The 27645-nt window shown below is 41.4% G+C and overlaps 1 protein-coding gene across 1 annotated transcript in view; it reads left to right on the top strand.

Moving 5' to 3' along the window:
* XRN1 (5'-3' exoribonuclease 1) overlaps positions 1 to 27645 on the top strand; it is a 2408514-nt gene that overhangs the window by 1633644 nt on the left and 747225 nt on the right. The window contains exon 32 of the mRNA XM_044071018.1: positions 21071 to 21160. Coding sequence (XP_043926953.1) covers positions 21071 to 21160 — 90 coding nt within the window. The remainder of the gene's footprint in view (positions 1 to 21070; positions 21161 to 27645) is intronic.

Genomic DNA, 27645 nt, shown 5'->3' with positions numbered 1-27645 from the left:
TCAGCAGGAACTCAACTGCAGTTATATGCCTGGTATCTTTTTCCATGAGAACAGACATTTCCTATCAGGATATTCCAGATCAAAGCAAACCTGAATCTTACTACATATTTTTTTTATTAAAAAATATGGTCTCCCTCAGTTTGTATAGCTATGTGGCCTGTCTTCAGGATCTCTGCTAATACACAAGAACTTGCTCAGTAGAATGCTGTTTGTACGTTAAGCTCAAGCTCCCAAAAATGTGCATGGACATTCAGCTTTTCCTTTGAATTTATCAAGAAATATCTCTGTGTAATCCAAAGAAACTTTGTAATATGTGCTAAACTTTCACCTTGGTTTTACAGTGTGTACAAACGAATCCTAAGGGACCTATAAGTTTTATAAGTGTGCAGATTCCTGTACTTCTTTTCAAACTTGAGGTATTTTATTGAAGTACTCCAACAAATGGAAGTAGAGTGCCAGTAAATTGTACAATGTATGTAAAGACTTGCACCATGCCTGTGATATAAATAGGACCTGCTGGAGAGAGAGGTATGTATCCAAGAGACTACTCCGTCTATGGAACAGGCTGTCCCCATCCATATAAAGCAGAGTTCCTCCCTAACCCATTTCAAGCGCGACTTGGACAGGAGACTGGAAATTCATGACTGGTTTGGCACCTATATCTCTAATGGATACAGGTAACATGCAAATGATTTATCTCCCAGGCCCATGTTTAAACTTATCAAGGGTATCAGAACTTGTCAGAGATTTGGGATGCATGGCTAGGGTTACAAAGGCCCTTGTGGTCGTTAGCCTTGTAAACACCTACGAACCTATAAGATGTTACTTTACCTTGAAATCAACATCCTTACTGAAACAGTAAATTTAAACATCCTAATAAATACTAAAAATGTTGATCTGATGATGTTCTTTTCATTCTTCCTCATGGATGGGTCTTGGATCCAATCCTCATATCCGGCTCGGCCGCATTTTCTAGATTCTGGATCCAAGTCTCTAGCTTATCCCTCTTCCCATAATGCACCACACTGTCCCTACTTCCTCAGTTCTGGTTTGCCACCATCATGGTCAGACAGAAGCTTCAGTGTCTCGAGATGCACGACATTCTTATTTTTACTAAATTGTCTCCTATTAATTTTCAAGCTTCTTTCCTCCTTCGGTGGCCGTTTGTGGCTGGAATTATTTTCCTTCAACTATCTGGTTGTTACTTAACCTGGGTAGTTCTTTCCTGGCTGGTTGATTACATGTCTTTATAGCTTGTGGCAGGATGTAATCTATTTATTCTGTTTATTTTCTGATTCTGCTAGATACGTTGTTTTTCTTTTTACAATACTATGTTCTGTGTTTCATTGGCCCCAGTTGTTGATCTCTTCCCTTAATTTTGAGATTTTTATCTCTGTCCTTTGATCTCTAAGAGAGCAATTGAGGTAACGGTTTGTGTGCAGGATCTGACTGTTCAGTGCTTCTCTCACCAGATTTTTCTTGGTCCGTTAAAGTGCGAAGTTAGAAAATGACTGTTGACTTTTAGAAAAAGAATGCAGTTAAATCCTTTTCTTCCCGTTTTCCCTCTGTAATGCACATGGTGTCACCAAAGAGTAGTATGTTGGTGATGTATAGAGTTGCTTTGTAGGGTCCTGGAGTTTTTTTCTTACTTAATCATGTCTCCTTGTTTTCAGGGTTTGCTGACTCCGAACTGCTGCTGACTTGTGGCTGTTATGTACTCCTTTCCGGTTTCTTCAAAAAAAAAAAAAAAAAAGAGAGAGAGAAGAGGAGATCCAGCTCCTAGGAAGGTTCTTAATGGTTTCTATCGCTGCTCAACCCCCCCGTTATATAGACACGGACTTGCACAATGAAGAGCTCAGATCCATGGTCTCTGATCCAAAGTTCCTAAAGCCTCTTTCAGATCTTTAAGTTTTGCATCTGAAAGATTTAGCCCCATGGTGTTTTTTTGCCACTTTATGTACTCACTGCTACAGATGCTAAGCCTTCGGATCTGTATATCTGAGTTTTTTTTAATGCGAGATGCTAGATATTGGACACTTCACATAAATAGTGGCTTTCAAGCAAAATCATTGGAAATGATGGTTGATGTCAGGTGTTGTTGGGCTGTTCTCTGATCCGGTGTTTATGGATCTGGAGTTGTGGAGCTAACGTTTGCCTCTTTTGGATTTGAGGATCTTGGATCCAACGTATGGCAGATCTCCCAGAGGCAGCTGAGCTGTTACCTTTTTTCAGATCCAGCGCTTTTAAGCTGGTAAGTCTCTCTTTGGTTCACAGTTTCTAGGGTCAGACAGTAGCAGGTTGACTGAAGAAATTAGGCTTTTCGTGTGATCCATTTGCTTCAGATCTGGAGCGGTTGACTAACATTGGGCTTCCCTGGGTTCTGGGACTTCCCTCTGTGTGTTTCTTGCCAGTCTGATACACCTTCAATTCATGGGTGCCCTTGTTTTGCGGATGATACTAAGACACTCCAGCCCATTGGAGAGTAGAAGGGCTGGTTATTATTTTCCTTTGGGGCTCACCTCGAGATCCAAGGTCCTCTTTGGATCTGACAGGCTTGCTCCCTATGGTGTTCTCCATGGTTCCGTGGTTAATTCATTGGATCCTGCGCATTTGGATCTGATTGAGATTTTACTTGGCAGATGGATGTGGTGTATTGGGATCCAGTTGAATTGGACCCGAACAGTTTTGCTGCTGCTTTATTCATCGGATCCTAAGCTTATGGTCTGACAGATGGCAGTCTTTTCAACAATGAACTATTAATATCTCTGATCCAATTTCTTCGGATCTGAAGATGTTCAATTAGGTAAGGTTTTCTTCAAATCTTAAACACCCTTGGATCAGTTGGTTGGGCTACTTGTTTAGAACATTCATTCTAAGCATAAGAACCTATAGGTAAGTTTCTTCTTGAATCCGAACCATTGCAGTTTCTTTGCATCCAAAGTATCCCTCCAATCCGGCCTCACTGTCTGATCTTTTCTTCCAGCATGGATTTTTGGTCAGGTTCTCCCTGTCATGGCTTAAAAAAGGTGCTCAACTAGTGTGGTTTCCTCGCCCAGGATACTGTGTCTCACTATGGATACGTTTTCCCCCTACAGCTAGAATTCCAGAGGTAACACCCCCCCCCCCCGTGAAAAGTTTGGCCTAGCAGGCCACTCTCTCCAATTGATTGTTTCAGTCACAGAACTAAAATTGGACAAAGTTACATTGTATAGATGGACATTACAGGCCCTTTTCACTAGATCCATGACTACAACCAATGTTCTGTTCCTGAAAATAAACAAGTACAGTACTGGGCTTCAACATACCCTTTGGGTCTTAACTCAAATCCCTTCCTATTTGACAAATAAGGTCTCTCCGGAGGTGAGAAGGTGCATTGGCTCCTCAGGATTGGAACCACTTGGACTTCTCACCTATTCTGCACTTTGGTGACTCTCTGGATGCGCCTCTGAATCTGCTTGTCTGTTTCAGGATGTGGGCATACATAGGAGGCTAGGTGTCAGCTTGGGCCCCAGAAGCAGAGGTGCTCTGCAGAACTAAGGTCTTGGAGATCTTCTCTGACAGACCCTATCAGTGCTCTGGAAGCGCTGTCCAACTGCCAATCTATGCAGGCAGTCGGGGACATTTTTCTTTTGTGGCACCTGGATCAGTTTAAACAATATTTGGGTGCTAAACATTGATGTGGACATCCTACAGAAGGGCCTCGCTAAGACAGATGCCTGGTGTCAGAAACATGGCCTCAAGCAAAATGCCAAAAAGTGAAGCGTCATCCCCTTTGGTAAAAACTCTGTACCCATGAACTACCACATAGGCAGCAATCTACTTAACACAGAATGTATGATGAGACCTTGGGATCCAGGTGGACAGTAGTCTCTCCTTTGATAGTCACATCACCACAGTAGTCAGGAAGTCCTTCTACATGGCACACCTCATCATAAAAGGGTTCTCATCCAGGAAAAAAGAGGTCATTGTTCCCCTCTACTCGACACTCATTAGACCCATTATAGAGTACAACCCCCTCTTTTGAAATGTACCTCACAAGACATCTGCAGCAGCTGGAAAGGCCACAGAAGTACCTCACAAAGAGGATTACTGGCATCAAACAAATGCCCTACACTGACCGTATCAAAAAACTCCAGCTTTACTCCGTAGCATATCGCCTACTCCGAGGTGATCTCTGCCTAACATATAAAGCTGTGTCAAACCCAGAGTTATTGGACATGCTACACCTAAAGAAATCCCACTTCCTCCGAGCTACACACTCTAGGGACCTAAACCTTGTCGCCACAATAAACGGGACATGCTGGAGGGATAGATTCCTGTCCCAGAGACTTCCCATACTCTTGAACAGGCTACCCATCTATGTCAAGCAAAGTTCTTCATTAGCACTCTTTAAGAAAAATCTTGGAGTGGATGGGAAATAGGAAATACACCCCGGAGATCACTTCTGTGTGTCTGCTTGACAGTGGCACAGGAAAATAACTTTCTTGGGTGGCGTAAGCCAGGGAACCATGTTGGCTAGGCTTACGTAGGCCCTTGGGCCGATAGCCTAGTACCTACCTATGAACCTATAAACATAATATCCAGAGGTTGTTACTTTTCCCTTTTTTACCTCTGGGATATGGCAGTCTGTATGTACAGAAGTCAAAGTTCCGGATGGTCACACTTCAGTCCATCCTGCTGCTTCTGCGCAAGGATAACTGGATGTACTACATACATTTTCAGAACACTTTCTATTACATCAAGTTAAATAGGTGCTTCCAGCTGGGAGCTAGCCTCTAGCAATTCAGAGCTCTGCCCTTCAGACTCGCCCCATCCCCCAGGATGTTTTTCCCATATGCACGACAGTAGTGGCTGCTCACCTGAGGCTCAAAGGTTTTCAGGTGTCTTCATATCTAAACAACCCCCCTTACTGCTCCAACCAAGTATTAACTGTTATAAGACAAGGATTACCTGTTTCAAATCTCCAGATCCCTGGGCATTACTGTAAATCTGGCAAAATCAAATCTGTCTCCTATACAGGGTTTGGGATTCATAAGTGCTCACTTGAATACTACAATCCAGATAGCTTCTTTGTTTCTTCACCTCATCACATTATTAAGAAATCAGGTGCTCGTGGTTCTATTCCCTTTCAGCCACTGTCTGTTCCTGTAAAATCAGTTTACAAACATTTTCTTCACTGGTGGATCCAGTTTGGATGATCTGTTATTAGGTAGACTGTACTAGAGATGAGAGCTGTCCTAGTCATGTTAAAAGCCTTTCTGGATGTTCCACCTCTGGGGACCACTGCAATGCACACCTACAACATGTCAGTAACTTAGTACTTCAGCAAACCAGGAGGAACCATTTTTACCTGTTGTGCAGAGGTGCCATGAGGGTTTGGGAATGGGAGATTTCTTCAAACTGCTTTCTAATTGCAACACACACATTGGGAGAATCCACCGTTCTGGCAGACAGGTGAAGTAGGTCTAATTTGATTCCTTATGAGTAGTCCCTCAGTCAGTTGGTTGCAAATCTATTTTTGTAGCTGTTGGGGTCAACCTTTTTATGACTTTCTTGCTCCCCCAGTTGTCTTTTGCTTATCTCCCTCTGCCATTGATCTCAAAGTTTCTACAAAACCCTACCAAGTTGAAGAGCTCTGTCATACTCATTCTCTCTCTCTCCTTTGGCCTTGGCTGGTGTGGTTTTTTCTCTCTCTTTCTGATCTCATCTTAAATGTTCTTTATGGATCCTAGAGCCCAATTGGGATCTCTTATCTCACTCTTGGATCCAGCGTCCAGATCTCCACACCCTTAAAATGACCGTATGGTTTCTGTATTTCCAATGATTGTAAGATGGTACATGCTTTCTTCCTTTATTCATGACATTAGCCAGCAGGTTCAGGACCTTCTGCATGCCTGTCCTCTAGCTTTCATTGATTTCAAAGTTTATACCAAAAAAAAAAAAAAAAAGTACGCTGGGGCCCCTGTCATTTCATTTCCCCCTTCTGGCATCTCCAGGTATGGCCCTCTCTCATACACACTTTCTTTTTCAGTTTCTTTAGGGATATCCTCCAAAGACTGTGGAGTTCCCATCTCACCCACTGGGAATCAAGCAATTATTTTTCCCATACAGTTTAGCTAACTGTAAGGTTTCTTCTTTTCTAATAAAAATTCAGTGGTACAGTCCTGCTTCCCCTGTTCATACCATTATTTGGTTTCCCAGAAGAATTCTACCAAAAAAAAAAAAAAAGTATAGAAGCAACGTGTAACATTTTTACATGTGCTTCCAATCCGAATATTGACCTTAATCAGCTTCTAGTTCTGCCAGCCTTCCCCTTCCTGCCAACCTCATTTAGGAATGGTGAGACTTCCCTGCTATTAAACTTCAGTTAGCAAATATATTAGTTCTTAACTCTAGAAATAAATTCTTTCCTTAAAGATTTCCAGATTAAGATTTCCTGAGAGGAATCTTGCTACTTGGACCTTTTGTGAGAGAATCTTTTCTCCTTCAGATCTGATGGTTTTTCTTCAGGGACTTGAAACAAACCCCTGGAACCGGCAAGCAATTGAGATATGAAAATTCTGTTCATGGGAAGCAATTCTCTTTGTAAGTGATTTTTAAAGCTTTAGGCCTTCTTAATCAGCCTACTTATATTGTTTTATTTCATGGAAAGAGGGTGTCCCTCCTTTTTAAACCAAAGTGCCACTCTAGGTCCATATACAATTATGTTCATATTGCACAAGACCAAGCAGCACAGAAGAATCTGATAACCTGTTTATATCTCCCTTTCCTTTTAACCGCTCAAGTTAAGCAGTCTTCATGATTACACTGCCCAAATAGTTTACTGACAGAGTTTTTTTACTTAATTTTTCTCAGAATTGTTTGTAATTGCCTCATCATCCTAGAACCATGCTATAAAATGTATAGCTACTGCATTTACTTTTCTCTCAGAGCTTCTATCGACGACGTTGTTGCATCACTTGGTCTAAGACTCTTATATTTGTGACATATTACGAATTGGGCATTGTCTTCAGACGCAAAGCTTTCTGTGGGTCAACAGTGCTCCGAAATATCCTACTTTGAGGTCCTCCTAAGAGTCACGTTACTAGAGATTCTGATCCAGGACAACATCAGATAGAGGTTATGTACTCACCATAACGTTCTATCTGTGCTGTCCATTTCATTCTTCCTTACCTTCCCTCCCAGCCATCCCCCGCCCTTGTCATTCCTAGAAGGATCTTGGATGATCTAGAATCTTCCATATTTCATGTTTAATCCTTAATTTTCTCTTTATATGTCCTGTCTTTAAAATCGGTAGGCAGCAAACTTGATCTGAGAAAGTAGGGACAGTGTGGTGCATTATTGGAAGAGAGAGGAACTTGAGATTAGGATCCAAAGTCTGGAAAATGCGGCCGAGCCAGATCCAAGACCCATCAGTGAGGTAGAATGAAATGGACAACACAGATGGAACGTTATGGTGAGTACATAACTTCTTTATACACTTGGTCATGAGGAGGTTGGGGGCCATGAAGAGGAAAACAAGTATTGAGCTCTAAGTGTTCCCCATTAGAGTAACTCTGGCCATGGAACTTATTGCTCAAGTAGAGAGTTGTCAAAGACCAAACCCCCCCTTAGGCTTTCATCAGCTTAACCATTCTTGTGGCGAATACAGTGCAGTCACATTTGGGCAGTTCAAACCATTGTTAAAAGCCCACCAAGATGTTTTACAATTCTGTTTTAAATTTTAAAATTTCTTGATATTGTACTGCAGCATATTGGAGTACTTCAGTATAATCACCTCAGGTTTGAAGAGAAGAACAGGACTCTGCACATATTTAATTTACAGGATATTTAGGATTTACTTTTATGCACAGTTATACCATGCTTGAGTCGAGTGCATCATATAAGCTCTGCTGTTATTTTGTTTAAACCAGAGAAAGGTTGTTGTACTTTTACTCCAGCTTTGGAACATGTGTTAAGTTTACTGAGTTTTTTTTTTTTTTAGTTTACACTCCAAGAACTGCCAGAGTAATTATAAGGATCTATGCTGGTTCTGCCCTGCACCACCATTCATCTGTATGTATGGTGATAACATACAGTTCTTCATTAATACCATTTCTGCTGATTAATAAAACTTCTGTCTTAAACTCTTGGTTTTGCACTACTGAACTAGGACCGGTTTTGTTTCCTTCCCATATTTCTGTCTCTTCTGTTGGGAAGACAGAATGTTAAACATTTATGTAAACATTTATCAACACCATCTCCGGTTATTAAATTATCTTGATGCACATTGGCTACATTACACTACCGTAATTTCTGGGCAGAAGATATACATGAAGATTAAGGATAAACTTGAGGAAGGAAAAATACTTGCACAAGAAAAAGCTTCAGATGCTCAAGCTAAACACCAAAAAGTGTATAGACATCCCCTTTGGCAAAAACAAAGTGCCCACAAATTACCACATAGGTGGTAATCCATTAAGTACAGAAGAAGTAATTAGGGACCTGGGGACCCAAGTTGATAGCAATCCCTCATTTGACAACCATGTGGCCAAATTGGTTAGAAAAACATTTTATATAGCCCACCTAATCATGAAGGGATTCACATCTAGATCAGGGGAGGTCATCATGCCTCTTTACTCATCCCTCATCAGGCCCATAATTGAGTACAATGCCCCTTTTGGGATGTACCTTACCAGACACCTGCAGCAACTGGAAAGACCCCGAAAGTACCTCACCAAGAGGATCAAAGGGCTCAAACAGATGCCATATGCTGCCCGGTTAAAGAAACTCCAGGTCTACTCAGTGGCATACTGCCTGCTCAGAGGCGATCTGTGCCTGACGTATAAAGCCATGTCCAACCCGGAATTAATGGACATGCTGCACCTCAGAAAATCCAAATCCCATCGAGCTACGCGCTCGAGAGGCTTGAACCTCAGCACTGAAATAAATAGGACATGCTGGAGGGACAGATTCATAACCCAGAGGCTCCCTTCACTCTGGAATAAAATCCCAGTCCAGGTTAGGCAGAGTCCCTCATTGACTCTCTTCAAGAGGAATCTTGAGTGGATGGGAGATCGTAGGTTTACCCCGAGTATCACTTCTGTGTCGCTGTTAGACAGAGGCACAGTATACTAACCTCGAAAAAGGGCATAGCAAAATTAATTTAAAATGGGTGGCGAAAGCCAAACACACTCTGGCTAGGCTTATAAATGCCCTAGGGCAGATAGCCTAGTATGAACCTATGAACCTATGTCAATTTGTATTCATTAGTACAACAGATTTATGAAAAACATTATATAGACTAAGAAACCTTGGGCCATTTGGAAAAAGAAGCAACCTGATAGTGTGAAAATATAAAGGGCAAAATCTAGAGATTTTTAAAAGTTACAAAAAAAGAAATACGGATATGGGAAAGAGAGAGATCTGATATGGTGCAATATTTATGCAAAGGAGAAAATCAAATTAATAAATACAAAAAAGCAGCTGCAAAGATGTTTGAATAGAAATACAGGCAAAGGCACCCAGATATGGGAAATTTCTCAGTACCAAAAAGATCACAAAGGGGGAACTGTAGAACAGAAAATTAGTAAAGTAGAAGTTAAAAAAAAATAGAAGCTGAAGTTATGACACCTGTGAAGTGAAGGATGGTAGTGTATAAAGTTTAACACAGGTTGTCACAGTATGATGGCACAGTGAATCCCCAAGTAAGGAGAAACGAGAGGAGCGGGAGACATCTGAAGAAGAAATAGGGACATGGGAAAGAAAGAGATTTATTATGGTGCAATATTTATGCAAAGGAAAAAGGAAAACTAATGTATACAAAAAAGTAGTTCCAAAGATATTTGAATGCAGGCAAAGGGATCCAGATATGGAAAATTTTACAGAACAAAAAAAAGTATAAAGAAGAAAATAGTGGGGGAGTAGAAAAGAGGATTAGAAATAGAGAAGTTAAAGAAATAGAAATTGAAGTTATGGATTACTTGCAAAATGAAGGATGTAGTGTAGAAGGTCTTGCTCTGATAACATCACAGTGTGATAGAACAGTGAGTCCCCAAATCTAGGAGAAACCAGTGGAGTGGGAAGCATCTGATCAGTTGCCCTATAAAGATACTTTGGTGCCTTCAGTAGGAAACCAGTACAGAAGTTCAGTTGGATTTGCACAGCAAGGGAAGGAACAGAAAATTATGGCAACTTGGAGGCAGTCAGTTTTGTGGAGTGATTGAACAGTGAGTTCCCATATGAAAGAGTAAAGGATGACACAGGATGAAGCTAAAGATAATACGGCACAGTAAGATTTTCTGGAACTTTCTGTAGAATGCTCGTAGGAAACAGAGAACAAAGAATGTGCCTTTAGTGTAGAAGAAAATGATCTAAGGGCACAGTTGCTTGATTTAATAGAGATGGTTAGACATATTAAGATTGATAAAAGAAGTAGATTACAGAAAGTTAGTAAGACCCAAAATGTTAGAACTTTGCAGACTATTAACCTCTTAAACTTTGCGCAGTACTAATAAAATAACTTGTCTGTACAACAGAAGACGGGTACAATACTGTACAGTTTATAGCTTTTACTGTTTCAAATTATACTTTTCAAACAGCACAGATTATCTCCAGTGTACAGATCTAACAAGACATTAGATCTAACATCGTACACTTTTAATGTGCTTTTCATATTCTTTCTCGTGCCATTCGGATCTTGTTCCATGAAAACAGCCTGTTGATGTTAATAGTTTTGGAATTCGTTTGATCTCATGCAGTCTGTTGATAAGCTACTTTGTGTTTTGTTTCAAGGTAAATTATGTGACAGTAGTGAGTCGTCCTTGCCTCCAGTAAGAGAGTTATTCCTTTCTTGCACCTGAATCTCGGGAGTTAAGGAGTCATCCTTAGCATTTTCCCTTGTAGTTGTACCAGACACAGTTGCATACAGCTGAATGCCTTTTTTACTTGAATTAAGGAGTTATTCTTATCAGCATCTTCCTTAACATACCAGACACTGAACATTCAAGTTACATATAGCTAGATGCGCTTTTTTTTTCTTCATGAATTTTAGCTAAGAGGAGTTTAACCCTTTAATATATATGTATACCAGCAAACAGAAATGTACATGCATCTAACTGACTATACTTTCCTACATATATTGTAACAAACAAAAGTCTACATGCACTGTTATTTTTACTACACATATATTCTAATAAACAGATGTATATATGTCTAAATGTATATATCTAATAAAAACAAATGAGCACAGTAATCAAGTAAATAGGATGTATTACTGTGCAGCTAAATTAGTAGCAGATAGTCTTACCACAAAAGCACAGGATAGATAGTAAGGGAAAGGAAGGGGAGAAATTAAATGCCATCATGGAAGTATTGAATAGAGAAAAATATAAAGCAAGTAAGACAAGAAGAGTACAGATGGAGGAACAGATCAACAAAAATACTTCGAAAGATAGACATGATAAACACAACAAGCACTATCTGAACACACCAGGATCAAGCGTACATTATTGCAGATAAACTAAAGTTGTCAGTACAGGCAGAAAAACATGGGAGATATGCAGATAAATATAAAGGAAAAGTACAAAATAAGCAATTTATTGATGACCGAAAAAAATTGTGGTGGTGGTGCTGCGGTAGCGTTGTCGCCTCACAGTAAGACGTTGTCCTGTTCGATTTTCAGCTAGAGCGTCTTCTGTGAGAAGACGTGTGAATGGGCGTACCTTCGTTGAAGGTTATGCCTCAGGGCTGGCAACTCGGCATGTAAAAATCTACTGCCAATCAATAGCGGACCGGAGTTCCGCTGTGGCGACCCCTAAATGGGAAAAGCCGAAAGACACAACAGCATTGATGACGGAAACAGTTTTCTAGAGAATTGGGAAACAAGGTAAAAAGGATAGAAACACCACCAAAAAAGAAGAAATAGACACATTTTGGAGAAATATCTATGAATCTGGAACATAAAGATGCTGAATGGATATAAGATGTTCAAATGTACAGGATATGAAATGGGATGAAGTAACAGTCAGATAAATTGAAACAAAATTAAGAAAAGTTCGTAATTAGAAAACCCTAAGCCCAGATGCTGTACCTAACTTATATGAAGATTTAGTCATTAGTAAAAACTATTCATATGCTCATCCCGAACAGACACCAACCTGGGTAACAATAGGAAAAAGGATACTCTTCCTTAAGAGTGAACCTACAAGGTAATCTTTATAACTATAGACTAATAACTGGTCTTCCAACAGTGTATAAACTGTATACTGGAATTGATGCCGACAGTATAGTCATTTAGAAGAAAACTCAATCATGGCAATAGAACAAAAGGTTAACAAAAGAAAGTCATATGGAACAAAGGATCATTTGTTGGTAAAAAAAAAAAAAAAAAAAAAAAAAAAGGGAGATCTAAGTATGGCATGGATGGACTACAGACATTTGACAGCATCCTACATTCATGGATAAAAAGTCTTTGCAAATAAGATGCAGCATGCATTGATTACATTGCAGTGACCATGAAACAGTGGCAAGCCACCTTAGAGCTAAAGCATGATAATGGACAAATTATTATCACAGCGATGCAAATTCGAAGGGGGTTATTACAGGGTGACTCTGTCTCTGCTGCTCTTTTGTCTTGCCCTTAACCTATTAATCAGTTTACTTAACAGATCAGGTCATGGCTACAATTTAGCTCCTAGAAAACAACAAAGTGGAAAGACTTATCTTTTTGTGGATGATTTAAAACTGTGTAGTTCATCAGATGAGGAACTGAAAGCACAACTGCAAGTGGTCAAAATGTTCTCAGATGATATAAGACTGTCATTTGGTCTTGATAAATTCGCAAAAGCAATATTTAGAGAGAAAACTGTAGCACCAAAGAACTCAAGCAAACGGAAGTGTATAAATATTTGGGAATTTTTGAAGGATCAACAGTAAAACATGAACAAATGTGAATAAAACTTAGTAAGGAATGTTTTAGAAGATTAAAATTAATACTAAAAACAGCCCTGACATCTAGGAACAATGTCCAGGCTGTAAACCAATTTACTCTTCCTGTTCTAACTTACAGCTTTGGGGAGAGTGACTGGTCCCAAAAGGCAATAGATCAGCTGGACAGGAAAACTAGAAAAATGCTTCATTCTTTTCAAATGATATATAAAAAGCACTTAATACCAAGATTATATATTCCCCATTCTGAAGGAGATTTGGGCCTCTCAAAACTGATGGGTATAGATCTGCAGTCATAGAATTGCATACGTATATGCGGACCTCACAAGATCCAAACATAGTGAAGGTTTTAAAACCTGAGGAGAACAAGTCCAAGATGACTTCCTTGCTTAGTTTAGCAGAAGCATATATGTGTCAAGCAGGAATGGAAATCAAACCAGAAGTAGATAAAAATCAAGCAGCAATTGAATGTGCCAAAAAATAAAAAAGAATATAAGGTTGAACGATCACATTTGAAGCCAAGAAATGTGGAAAATGCATAAATGTAGTTGCAAGTACAGAAAATTCCTGGAACAACCTCATGTCGATCACTATCTAATGCAAGAATGGTTAAGGAGAGGTGAATTTAAACCAAAAGAAGAAAGGTTAATATTGGCAGCCCAGAATAGTAGACTTCTAAGTGGCACACCTCATCACCAAGGGCTTTTCATCCAGAAAAAGGGAGGTCATTGTCGCACTGTACTCATCCCTCATTAGACCCATTATAGAATACAATGCCCCTTTTGGTATGTACCTCTCAAGACATCTGCAACAACTGGAAAGGCCGTAGAAATACCTTACTAAATGAATCGCAGGCCTAAAGCAGATGCCCTATGCTGACCATCTAAACAAACTTCAGCTATACTCTGTCACATATCGTCTACTCAGAGGCAACCTCTGCTTAACATACAAGGCCATGTCAAACCCAGAGCTGTTGGACATGCTACACTTAAAGAAATCCCAGTCCCTCAGAGTCACATGCTCCAGGTATCTAAACCTTGTCATCACAATGAATAAAACATGCTGGAGGGATAGGTTCCTGACCCACGGACTCCCCAGACTCTGAAATAAACTGCCCATACATGTCAAGCAGAGCACCTCTTTGGCCCTCTTCAAAAGGAACCTTGATGATTGGATGGGAGATAGGAAATTCACCCCGGGGATCACGTCAGTCACCCTGCTAGACAGGGGCGCAGGGAAGTAAATATTGTGTGAAGAAATAGCCAAGGAATTGTTATGGCTGGGCTTGTATAGGCCCTAGGGCCAATAGCCTAGTACCAACCTATGAACTTGCATACACATTGGTTTGCGAAGTCCATTGAACATATCAGAGAAACGGACAAATGCAGGTTTTGTAAAACAGAATTGGAAGCAGTCGCACATCTTGTTGCTGGGTGTGATACACTAATGGCAAAAGGTATAATAATGTGGCAAGACTGTTGCTTTGGGGATTGTTGAAGCATTATAATATTGAAGTAGCTGAGAATAATTGGAAACATGGGCCACAAAATGTTACAGAAAATTAAGTTTGTATCACATGGGCTAACTCATTACCAATAGTTCAAAAAGTAGATGGTAAAAAACAGATATAGTAGTCCATAAAATGAAGACAAAAGTAGCATTGATCCTTGAAATTGCTATACCCAGTGACTACAGTGCCTCATGTACAGAGACGCAAAGTCATAAAATAACAGGATTTGGAGACTGAAACAAGGGCAATGTGGAAGGATACCCAGATGGTTCCAGTAGTAGAAGAAGCAATGGGTTTCATAAAAAAGAATTTACAGTCATATTTAGAAATGTTACCGACACATGCAACTCTATATGAATTGCAGAACGAGTCAGTCAGGCCACATTGTGAATGCTGCAGATAGCACTTTTGGCTAACATCAAAGATTGAAACAGTGCCAATTTTGTGAACTTTAAACATACTTTGACATAGGAAGGGGCTCCATTCCTATCATGGTATTAGAAGCACAAAAGATGTGAAGAAATTAAACCATAATCTTCATCTCACTCCAGTCTTTTGGGGTCTTGTTCACTCCTGTCTATTCTCGGATTTGAACTTCACATCTGAAGAACATTCTAGTTCCATTGGAAACTGGATTTTGAGGTGTCCATTGCATTTATCTCCTGCAAAGAACCTTCGACTGAAAGTACCAAAAGGCATTGACCACGTCCATCTTTCAGCTTTTCATGAGCAGATCTACTTATGCATAATGTTTCAGTTTTGTATGCCTTTAAAAGACTATGAATTATCAGAACATGTGTCTTGCATTACATTTGATCTGCTACCTGACCAGTTTTTTTACGCTGTTTTCCCCCAACAGCAAAATGCCCTTATAGGATCATAGGTGATTACTAGGTTATCAAGCCCCGGAGGTCATTTTAAGCCTAGTCGCTTCGACCAAATGTAATACCCTAGAGGTACTAGTCAATCCCCAAGATTGCATTTAGTGATGACTGCCCATGTACAGGAGGGTTGTTGGTACTATCCCCAGTAAGAATTTTCTGTGTACCATCCACTCATCCAGGTTCCTCTTGAACAGTGTTATAGAGGTACTCTGTTTCACATGGATTGGTAGTCTGTTCCAAAAACTAGGCAGTCACTGGGAGATAAAGCTGTCCTTCCAGCATGTCCTGTTTAATTTGCATACCATATTTAAATCCCTGGAACGGGTAGCTCTAGAGTAATTTGATTTAAGATATGCAGTAAATTCTTTAGGTTTGGGTCTTGAGTTGCAGTGTAGGCAAGGCATAAGTCTCCCCTAAGAAGTCTGTACGATACAGAGTATAGTGACAGGGTTTTTAGTCTGTCTGTGTAAGGCACATGCTGGAGGCCCTTTATCATTTTTGTTAAAAACCTCTGAGGTCTCACTAATTGCTGTATGTGCTTAGTACGGTACATAACGAATGGGGTGTTATACTCAATTATGGGCTGGATAAGTGCCGAGTATAGGGAAGGGTTATAACTTCTTTTGCTGTCAAAGCAATGCCCTTACTAATCAAGTGAGCTATGTGGAAAATGGTAGATGTGGTGGTTGAAGTTAAGGTTGCATGGGTATTTAAGGTATTTTTATTGATTTGATACTGTGAAGGGACATTATTTGTATCAATGGGAATGATGATGCATTTCTTGGCATTTGAGACCGTGACTAGTGCATCAGTCAGTCTGTGAGAGACCATCCTAGAGTGTATACTGACATCATTTTGGGGATTCAGTGATTGCATATAGTTTGCAGTTGTCTCTAAACTTGGTCAGCCACAAGTTCCCACAACCCTTTCGTTTTGACCTGAACTTCTGAGAAGTATATACCAAACAGCACTGAGCCCTGTGGCACCCTGCTACTGACAGGTCTGCTGGTTGATGTGGAGTTACCCACTTTGTATGTGTCTGGTTTGTGAGCCATTTGGCAACCCATCTTTTTGAAAGGGTGTACATTCAGTTTGCTAAGTTCATTGGTAATGCTTGAATGTGAGATTATGTTGAAAGCCTTTGCCAGGTTCATGTATGGTGTGTGCACAGATTTGCTGTCCTCTATGGCCTTGGTCACAATTTCAAAGAAATTCACCAGATTTAACAGGCAGGATCTGGCCTTCACAAAGCTGAAATGGATGGGTTCCAGGGTTTGGAGGTTATCTATGTCTTTATGATACATTCCATGACCTTTCAGATGAGGCTGGTCAGACTTATGGGTCTGTAATACCCTGTGTCTGTTGCTAGGCTACCTTTGTGGAGGGTCATAACTGTAGCTGTTCTTCATTCCTCAGGAACGAAGCCTGTGGTTAGGCTATGATTGATGAGGGTACTTAGTGGTGATGCTAGTTCATGTTTTAGCCTGTTTAGAAGACAGCAAGGCATGTCATCTAGTCCCATAGAGGCCGTGTTCACCAAACCTATCCACTAGCAGGTTCGCTATCTCTGTGGAGTCAGTGTATGTGATACCGTTGGCCACCAGTTCTGCATATGCTTGGGTCCTATCCTTTAAGTCACATACACAGCTGTAAGAGGCCTTATGGTTATCCTTGGCAGTACTTGCTAGGTTTCTCTCAAAGGAGCTCTTTGAGGATTTGACAAGTTGTCTTATTTGCCTGTTAAGCCTGAGGAGGGTGCTTTTCCCTTGTTTGGGTCCTTGTCTTTGTTTTCTTGGACAGCAACTTTTTGCATTTATTGTAGAGTTTATTGATGCTGGAAGTCCACCATGGCAGCTTGATTTTACTTGTGGCTCTGGCTTTGATTCTGTCTTGTACGGCTGAGTTTATACACTTATGCAAGTGATTGTTTAGGGCTTTACTGTAAGCTTTGGTATAGTTACCACTTTCAGCTTGGGGTGGGGCTTGGAATGCATTTTTAATTTCACCTAGGAGTGTATAGTCTGCCTTGGTGAAGTTTTTCATTTTGATTTCACCTTTTGTGAGTTCTGGTGGTAGTGTCAGTTCGAAGGTGACTGATTTGTGGTCCGCTTTAACTAATGAGGGTCCAACAGATGCAGCAGTGCACCTGTTTGACATGTTGGTGAGGACCAGATCTGTAATATTCTTTCCTCTTGTCTGGGTATGGACAATTTGCTCCAGGGCAATTGAATTCACGAAGTCAAGGAACTTTTGTGCTAGTGAGTTTGGGGCTAGACTATGTTTCCCAGTTGGTGGGATAATTGAAATCCCTCATAACTAGTGTGTTTGGTAAAATTTAGATTTTAAGTTTGGTTAAGTAGGCTTTGTGGGTGTCGTAAAACATGGAGGAGGACCTATAACTGGCTAAGACTTGAATGGCGGTCTTACCCACTGTAACCTGGACTTTGAGTAGCTCCATGGAGTTGTCCAATGTATCTAAATGTGAGGTGAATTTATCTCTAATATAGATTGAAACCTTTGGTTTTCACACATTCATTTTGTGGTCTAAAGGTGTGGAAGGCATTGCAGCATTGCAGGGTACTCTCTGAGGCCCTAAACCAAGTTTCTGTGACTGCACAGACATCTACATCTTCTAGTGATAGAAGTGCTTCCAGAGTGTAGTTTTTGGTTTAAGCTCCTAGCATTTATTAGCATGACCCTTATTTTCTTCTGATTGGTTAATTTCACTTCAGTAATGTTGCTTTCGAGACCTTTCCTAAAAAAAAGTCAATGTGGGGGAGGCAAGAGCCTTTGCCAGCAGCCGGAAGTCTAGGCGTGCCGGGTGCAAACCGTCTGTGGAAAGCAGCGAGGTTTGTCGACCATGGCTTTCCAGGCAGACAGGAACTGGATCCCCTTGGAATCATTTATCACGTTGTGTTTCTGCAGAAAGTGAGAGGAGTCATATTCCTAAAGTGTGATAATCACTTTTTTACTCCAAGAGATGGACAGAAGATCCATAATTGACTTGGTCAATTATATTTCCCTTAGCTGTCCTACAGCATGACCCTTTCAATTGGCAAATACACCCTTGCAAGATATTTTTGTAGTAACCGGTCTGCATCCATTTATAAATGTTTGCACCCAGTGTGGATTACAAGCTACATCATACAGTACTGGTCACATATTCACAAACGTCATACGTTTAGTATGTTCCCTTGGGCAAGAAATGCATTGCTATTGTAACATGATTCTTTAATGCTGTGGTTTCCGTGGCTAACCTAGTACTGTTTGTGAATCTACCCTTGCTGAAGATAGCCCATTTATGCCGGGTGCTTACTGAAAGAGTAAGTACTCCAGAGGAGGTCAGTCTTAACAATAGTCACCTTCGGCCCTTCCTTCCTTTGTGGGGCATGTCTGTTCTGGCTCCACAGCTTGCCTTCTTTTTGTGCAAATAAATATTTCCAAAGTTTTTATTTGTTACTGCATGCCTGGCTCTGCAAGCTCTATTCCTTTGCAGAGGTTTCTTTGGGAGAGAACAGTTATGGACTACTGTTGGCCTTAGTGGGGGTCTCAAACAGCCTACCCGAGTGCATTAAGAGGCATGTGACTGACAGTGGTCCGCATTGGAAGAACAGCTGAGAAAAGTTCTACCAGGATAAGGAATGTAGAAGGTTACTAAACCTGTTTGTGATGTACTGTTAAAGTAAAGGACTGCTGTTATGGTATTTGCTGCGCACAACTATAGTTTAAAACATTTTTGGACAAGATGCTATCAAAAGCATCTGGCTTACTATGTTCTTTTTAGATACCTTTGTTCCTTTTAGTGCTACTGTCTTTTCAGCTGTTACTCATTTCTTATTTTGAGGGAACCTCTTCATTTGGAAACATTAGGGATTCCCTCTTCTGAGGGTTCAGTGATATTCTTTCTGCACAGAATTCATGCTTGGCATAGTGTGCAGGATCTAGGAAGTTGCAGCCAGCCCCTGATACCCTATTTATTCTGTTTCTGGCTATTTTTTATTATTAACACGTAAACATGCTAGAGATAACATCTTTTAGGGATGATTTTAGGGGCACTGTACAGTTAACTGAAGTCACATAGTAGGCAGACTGAGGAGCTCCAAACCCAAGACTGCAGGTTGAATCTTAACAGCTGTTTAGTCTGTCTTAATCCTCTGTACAGAACTGTGCAGGGGATGCTTTGGATGCCTTCTCATTATAGGGAAGTTTGTCTTTAGTTCATGAAAATGTAAATATTCTAGGACATTCTGCAGTGTGTAGGTCTCCAGTCAAAGGTACTGCCTTAAGTGCTTGTGTAAGGTGTACCAGCTGAAGGTGTAGGAGACACCAGGCTTATATTAACTATCTCAGAATGTAGGATCTAGGAGGTATCTAGAACAGAGATAAACAGGGGATTCACCTCACCCCACCGCCATTTCAAAACATAGTTGGATTATGCTGATGCAAATAAATACATTGTTCTCCTTTTCTGATAGTTAAAAAAGAAAAAAAAAGTTGTCAACTACGGCAAAATACTGGAGTGCAAGGAGGTATGTACAGCTTCCTTGATCCTGCATATGATTCCTGGCAAGAATTCTGCGATGAAAGAAGGTCTTGCAGAACGTTGTTCTTCACACATTTCTCATAGAGTTCACTTTGAATATTGTGTTGACCATACTACATCCCTGTAACATCATTTGTGTAATGGAGGCAGTAGTCTTTACAACCATAGGTGTCTGGTTTTGAAGACTTTGGTATATAAATTTCAAGATAGTGTTGTCATCCTTCCTGCAGGAATATTCCAGTAAACCTGAAACTGGTAACCATGAGTAACCTGATATTATACAATGCCTCCTCTAAAACGTGCACGCTGATTGGCCAGCCTAACCAGCGTGCCCGTTGTAAATCCCTCAATATACTAACGGAAAAAGGTCCGGTCGCCCGGACTTTTCCGTCAGATAAATATAAACACTGTCTCGCTATGTTAAAAGAGTTTAACATAGCGACACAGGTTTAAAAAAAGCAACGCAGATCTCCGTTGCTTTTTTTAAAGCTGTCTCGCTATGTTAAACTCCTTTAACATAGCGACACAGTGTGTAAAAATCAACGGAGATCTTGCGATCTCCGTTGCTTTTTTTTTTTAACCTGTCTCACTATGTTAAATGAGTTTAACATAGCGAGACAGCTTTAAAATAAGCAACGGAGATCTCCGTTGCTTATTTTAAAGCTGTCTCGCTATGTTAAACCTATTTAACATAGCGAGACAAGCAACGGAGATCTTGCGTTCTCCGTTGCTTTGCCCACAGCTCTGATGTACTGCGAGGCATGCGCAGTACATGAGAACTGCCGGAACACCAGACAGCTGCGGAAGGGCAGCAAAGAGGCATTATACAATGCCATTATTTAAGAAAAGTAATTATTTCTTTTCTTAAATAATGTCATTATAATAACAATAACCACTTCTGGGTGTGGGTAATGCTGGATTTACCCACGGTTGTCTTTGTTTGGTCCCTCGGGCTTCGCCCTCGGGCCCAAACCACGCCAACCGTGGGTAAATCCAGCATTACCCACACCCAGGCGTGGGTTATTGCTATATCATTTACCGTGGCTGATGGATTTTATTTCCTAGTTTTTGTTATCCTGGTGTCTGTAGATAATGCACTGTCTTTTTATGTGTGGTAACTTAAGGTTGCGAAATAAAACTGTTTTGAACAAGTTTTAATTTTGTTTTCACTTGTACTCTGAAACTGAATTTTCTTTTGTCTTTTAGGTTTCCAGAATTGTTTACTTATGTTTCTAAAAACACCCAAGATGATATTTTCTATGAAGATGACATTTGGCCTGAAGAGGAGGAGAATGGGTAAGTAATTTTGTGATGCCAAACAATTTTGAGACATTTCTTATTACTTAAGTCTTAGAAGGGTGTAGAAGATATTACTCAAGAGTTAGCAAGTTTGCACTGTCTGTATATGGGCAGCCTAAATTGGTGCACATATTCTATCACATAAATGAACTAGTCTTAAGAAAATGGCTGTCTATTCACAAGTGCAGCACTTGAAATATCTATCTAAAGAACACCAAGAAAATTAACTGTGATTATTTTAATAATTTGTTGCTATACCACTAAAGTGATTTTGTAGGAGGGCTTTTGCCTCCTTTTTCAATATACCTCATACACCCCTGCTAAATGTATAAACTAGCCATAAAGTTGCTGCACTTTAGATTTGGTAGAGTACTCCAGGGTACTGGTCCTTAGACTTAGTTTTTATATTTCTGTTACTAGTATTGTATTACTGGGGTTTGCCAGAAATTGATTCTTTTGCTTGCCAGAAGCATTTTTACCTGATTAATAATGTGGTTTTTGTCAGAGCATTATGTCTATTTTCTGTACTTAATCAGAATTTTTTTTTAGTCATAGCTCATTGGGTTTTCATAATTTTGTACATATTTTTCCCACCCTAATAATACCATCTAATCAGAATCAAACAGCCCAAACAGGACACTTGTAATGTCAAATGATTATCAGTTAAATTGTTAAACACTTGCATCAATATAAAAAATCAACGAAGCAATCTTTTTTTGTAGAGGGGGGTTGCTTTTGGCACCACCTCCACCATAGCCAAATGCACGGTCTCCCCAGTTATATAACAATGGGCAGAGTAGGGGCAAGTACCCTTACGTGAATAACATATTGCTGCATTAAATCTACTGATATAATACTCAAAAGCGCAACTTCAGTCTAAATTTATAATACATAAACTTTGCTTGTTTTGTACATTTTCTTGTCGTACATCTCCATACACCTACAACCCCAATAACCACCCAGCACCACAGTATAAAAAAAAATCAAAGCTGTAGTACAGTCACATGGAGTAAATCAATTTGACTTTAGATAAAGTAATGCACAAAGGAACTGTTTAATATTTATACATCCAGGATTTCAAGATCTTCTGAAATCAAGTGTTGCACATTTGGTCATCCACACACCTTATCAGACCTTTTAATTTTTCCAGCTTGCTTTCCCATTCTAGTCTTAGTCACGAGGATACGAGGAGAAAAGTCCGGTGCTGAGTGGCTTTTACACAGAGCTGGATGTTCATCGTGTTTCACTGTTGCAGTCCTAACAAATGGGTTATCCAGCTCCTGGTAGCCCTCGGTCGGCCAGAATACCAAAGGTAAGTAAAAATTACGTCGGTTGCCATCGGTTGTAAAGGACGTCAGGGCGTCTGATACAAAAGGAGGCAGCCAACGTCGCTTCCTCAGTCTCCCTTGCCATGGAGCCCGAAGCAGAAGCTTTTCATGCACGAGTGCCGGTCGGCAGTTTACCTTTGTTGGTTTTCAACTACAAGATTTGAAGTCTACTACAGCTAAGTACCCCATTGGGAATCCTCTTTTCTTGCCTTAACGAATGTCAGAAAAAGTTAATAATTACCTTACCTGTGGAAAGCAGATTCCCCATAGAGATTTTCATTCCTATTGCATTATTTGTTTAGGCCTTGACCATGACATTTCCACTTGTGATCTCTGTCTCTCCTTTAATCCGCATACTGTCCGTCGTCGGGCTAAGGTTTTGGCTAGGCATTTTGGAGTTTGGCCTAAGTTCATTGGTATGGCGTCCGCTGGTCTTCAGGCTTCGGATATTCCGATGAAACGTAAGGATAAGGACCTCGACAGGCCTCAGAAAGCTAAGTCCTCAGATGATATGTTGGTCGTCAGTCAGGAGGTAGCCAGTGAGATGCCTTTGCAGTCCCTGCAGTCCGCAGAGGTAGCCAGTGAGATGCCTTTGCAGTCCCTGCAGTCCGCAGATGTACAACCGCAGGCCTTGATTGAGTCAGAGTTCCTTAGGCCTTCGGCCTCCGTTTTGCCTTCCGACCTGTCGCTGGTCACCTCTTCTGCTGGAGGAGGAACTGCTTAGCTGACTGCAGTGTCCTAGGCCCTCTGTTTTGCGTTCTGACAGCAAACTTCTTCCTTAGACTTCTGCTGCAACTTCGGCGGTTGCCAGGCCTCCCGAGTCCTTCAGGCTTGCAGGTAAATCTTCCATTCGTAAGCCTGTGAAAAGGCAGGCTCCAGTTTCTTCTCATTCCCCTCAATCCCAAATGGTTAAAATGGCTAATGATTTGTTGACTCTTAGGGGTTCTTGGCCTCCTCCTCCTAAAAAGGAGTAGGGATGTTTCTCCTGAGGTTTTGTCCTGCTTAGGTTCTGATTCTTCCAGCATTTCTGTTGATGAGGAATTTTCTCAGGCTTTTTCTCCTTTTGAGGATTCAGATGCAGAGGATTCCATCCCTTCAGCCTCTCCTCCAGAGGATTTCTCTTTTGGTGAGACTAAATTCCCTCAGGGAACATTTTAAATGGGAAAGTCAGGATTATACCCAGTCTAAGAAACGGATTAGGGAGTTTCTGGATTTACGTCAGCATAAGCCTCTTGCTATTCCCCGTGTTGGAAGTTAATGTTTTTCTGGAAAATTCCTTGACTCCAAATTCGGTTCCTCCTGCTCCCAGGAAACCTGACAGGTACTACAGGGTCCCTGATTCTCATCTGTTTCTTTTCAGGAATCTGTTGGTGGATCCATAGGTTATTTCTCAGGGCCGTAAAGGAGTTAAGGCCACTGTTACCAGGAATCCTGTTCCCTCTAACAGGGAGTCTAGGAACCTAGATAGGTGGGGCAAGAAGGTTTATACCTCTGCCACCCTAACTATTAGGGCTACCAATTCTCTTTTTCATATGCTGAAGTACCAGCAGCACACCTTGGAGGCTATTAAGTCTAGGATAGCAAGTGTACCTCTTTTGGGAGAGAATAAAGACATGCAGGATTTACTGAATTCTGCCAGTCTGGTCAATAAGCATTCTTGCATTGTAGTTTTGACATCCTTGAAGCCTCCAGCAGGGCTACGGCTACTGGATCTGTTATTAGAAGGCACGCTAGGCTCAGAGAACAGCCTCTTCCAGTACCTGTCAAGGTTAAGCTTTTGGATGTACCTTTGCATAAAGACAGCCTTTTTGGCAGCAAAGCAGAGGAGGTACTTAAGAAGATGGAGGATAAGGCCAAGTCCGTGCAAACTGTTTCTGCAAGTTCAACCCCCTCGCATTAGCAGGAATTACCCTTCCAAGAGTTGGACCTTTCCTGATACCAGCAGACAGAACCGTTCCAGGACTAGAGGTTACAAATCTTCTAGGGGGCAGGTGGCTACCCCTTAAAGGTCTAGGCATTGGCAGGCTTCCACTTCTGAGGGGGCTCCAAGCCTGCATCTCAGTCAAAACACTCTCAATGACTTTTTACAACTTCTGTCTGTTCTTGCTTGCTGGGAGAGTCCTTTAGGGGGAAGGTTGGTCCTTTTTGCAGATGTCTGGGCCACTATCACAGATGACAAATGGGTACTCAGAACGGTGTCCGTAGGGCACAAGTTTTCTTTCCACACCTTTCCAGCTCCCCAAAGGATTCCTGGACGTTTCTCCAAAACAAAGGGCAGAAGTAGAAAAACAAATGTCTGTCTCATCTGTGAGCAATAGAATTAGTTCCTGCTCAGCAGGTAGGCCAGGGCTTTTATTCCAGGCTTTTCCTAGTTCCAAAAAAAAGAAGGCATCTGGCATCCTATCCTAGATCTTTCCATTCTGAACTCTTTTCTAGTAATTCTAAAGTTCAAAATGCTTACTCTGCATCAGTTGCTACCACTGCTAGAAAAGGATTCCAGGCTGGTAACCTTGGATCTCAAAGAGGCTTATCTGCACATTCCTATCTGGGAAAGTTGCAGGCAGTACCTTTGTTTCAGAGTGGGCAAGCAACATTATCAATTCTCTGTGCTGCCCTTTGGCTTATGTACTGCTCCCAGAGTCTTCACAAAGTGCCTGGCCTCAGTCATTGCTTTTTGCAGGCAGAAGAAAATTCAGATTTACCCATACTTGGACGACTGTCTGATTCAAGCAAGTTCTCAGGAACAGCTGTTAAAGGATCTGGAATTCGTAAAGACTCTTCTCTCTTCCCTGGGTTACACTCTCAGAGGAAAAATCAAAAATGGTACCATCCAAGGAGATAACATTCCTGGGAGCGAGTCTGAACACAGCTGCCCAAATGATATATCTCACCCAGGAGAAGCAGACAACTCTTTCAGTTTACTTCAAGGACTTGGCAAGACTGTCCCAGCTCTCTGCAAGGAAATACCTGCAAGCTCTGGGATTCATAGCATCTTGTAGTCTCATGATTCCATATGCAAGTCTGCATATGAGGAAATTGCAATGGTACCTCAAGAACATTTGGTGTCAACACACGGAGGACCTGGATATGATGATTCCTCTGCTTCCATCTCTGCAGACGGAGTTTCTATGGTGGGCAGCAGTCTGTCTACAAAACAAAGGCATGCCTTTTCGTATACCTCCTGCCACTCAAGTTCTGACTGCAGACACATCGGACTACGCCTGGGGAGCACACCTGGATGACAGATGCATACAGGGAAGTTGGAACCCCCAGCAGATGCACTTGCACATAAATCTAAAAGAGTTGATTGCAGTTCAGCAGGCCTTACTAGCTTTCAAGCATCTTCTTTCTCCAGGGACCCTGCTTGTCTGAACAAACAACACCACAGTCATGTGGTACATCAGCAAGACGAGATGGACTCACTCTTACCCTCTTGTGCAGGCAAAGCATGAATCTTTGGTCTATGGCAGGGATCCCTGGACCTGCATCTCCTAGCTCAGTTTCTTCCAGGAAGGCTTAATGTTTTGACAGACCAGTTGAGCAGGCAAACCCTGGATCTTCACAAGTGGCAGCTGAACAGAGCAGTCTTTTACAGCATCATTCAGCGTTGGGGCACACTTCAGGTGGATCTTTTCTCCTCCCCAGACAACCATCTGCTGCCTCTCTTTTGCACCAGACAGCATCACAGTAGAGCCTGGAAAGTGGATGCTCTGTCCCTCCCTTGGACATTGCTATCAGTGTACGCCTTCCCTCTTCTTCCCAGAGTATTAGTGAAGATCAGGGACGAATGTCCAAGGACTATTCTCATAGCTCTGGACTGGCCCAGGCAGCATTGGTATTTGCTGCTTCGCAGTCTCTCCCACTTTCCTCCTTGTCATCTTCCTCTAAAACCAGATCTTTTGATTCAGGAAAGGGGAAATATTCTACATCATCATCTTCAGCCTCTCCATTTGGCAGCATGGCTCATTGTATGACTCCTTTCCTTTCTTCCTCCCTTTCCCAACAGGTGGTTGACGTGCTGAGGCAGGCCAGGAGGCCTAGCAGTAGGAAGTCCTATGCTGGCAATTGGGAAAGGTTCTCTCAATGGATGCAGGCTAGAGGGGGGTCTGCTTCTCAACCTACCCTTCCTCTGATCCTGGAATTACCTAGCTGATTTGCTTCAGGGTGGTCTTTCTTTTTCCTCTATCAAGAACCATGCTTCAGCCATCTCTGCTCATTGTTCTCTTGAACAGACCATTTTATCTCTCCCCCCCTGATGAAAATGTTTCTCAGAGGTGCTTGCAATTTAAAACCTCCCAGAAAAGCACCTACTCCAGCCTGGGATCTTAATTTTGTTCTAGAGAAACTCACTCTTCCTCCTTTTGAGCCAGCTACCTCTGCAGATTTAAAGTTTCTGTCTTGGAAGGACCGCCTTCCTCTTGGCTATAACTTCAGCAAGGAGGGTTTTTGAGCTGCAAGCTTTGATGGCCGTGGAGCCTTTTCTTATTTTCCATGCAGATAGAGTCTGTCTGAGAACTAATCCCTCCTTTATGCCTAAGGTGGTTTCCAGCCTGATGCTTAATCAGTCCATACACCTTTCTACCTCGTAATAAAGGTGAAAGGATCCTACAGTCTCTTGTGTACAGACAGCTCAGATTCTACCTGGACAGGACTAAAGACCTTCGGAAATCAGTACAGTTGTTAGGCAGTTTTGCCCCTGGAGCCCAGGGCAAGGCTATTTCTAAGCAAACAATTTCTAAATGGATTGCACATTGCATTACTTTTTGTTATTCCTTTCATGGCAAAGCTCCACCTCAAGGGGTTAGGACATACTCAACTAGAGCGGCTACCACTTCTGCAGCCTTTCTAAGGGGTGGCCCTACTAAAGACATTTTGGAGGCTGCCACATGGTCTTCTGTTCACACTTTCACAAAACATTATAATTTGCCTCTGTTTTCCAGAGCCAGGGCAGGATTTGCCACTGCGATGTTGCAGGGCATTATCTCCAACCCTTGATGCTGTTGGTTCCTCCTCCCTTTTTTCTCTGTGCTTTGGTAATCAACCCATTTGTTAGGACTGCAATAGTGAAACACGATGAACATAGTACAGTTGTGTACACTTAACATAAATGTAGATGTTCAAGTGTATTCACTGTTGCAGTCCTGGTTTCCCTCC

The sequence above is a fragment of the Protopterus annectens genome, chromosome 5.part0 (genome assembly GCF_019279795.1).
Source record: "Protopterus annectens isolate FY-2018-M chromosome 5.part0, PAN1.0, whole genome shotgun sequence".
Lineage (NCBI taxonomy): Eukaryota > Metazoa > Chordata > Ceratodontiformes > Protopteridae > Protopterus > Protopterus annectens.
The sequence above is the reverse complement of the archived record's forward strand: the minus strand, read 5'-3'. Positions and strand labels throughout refer to the sequence as shown.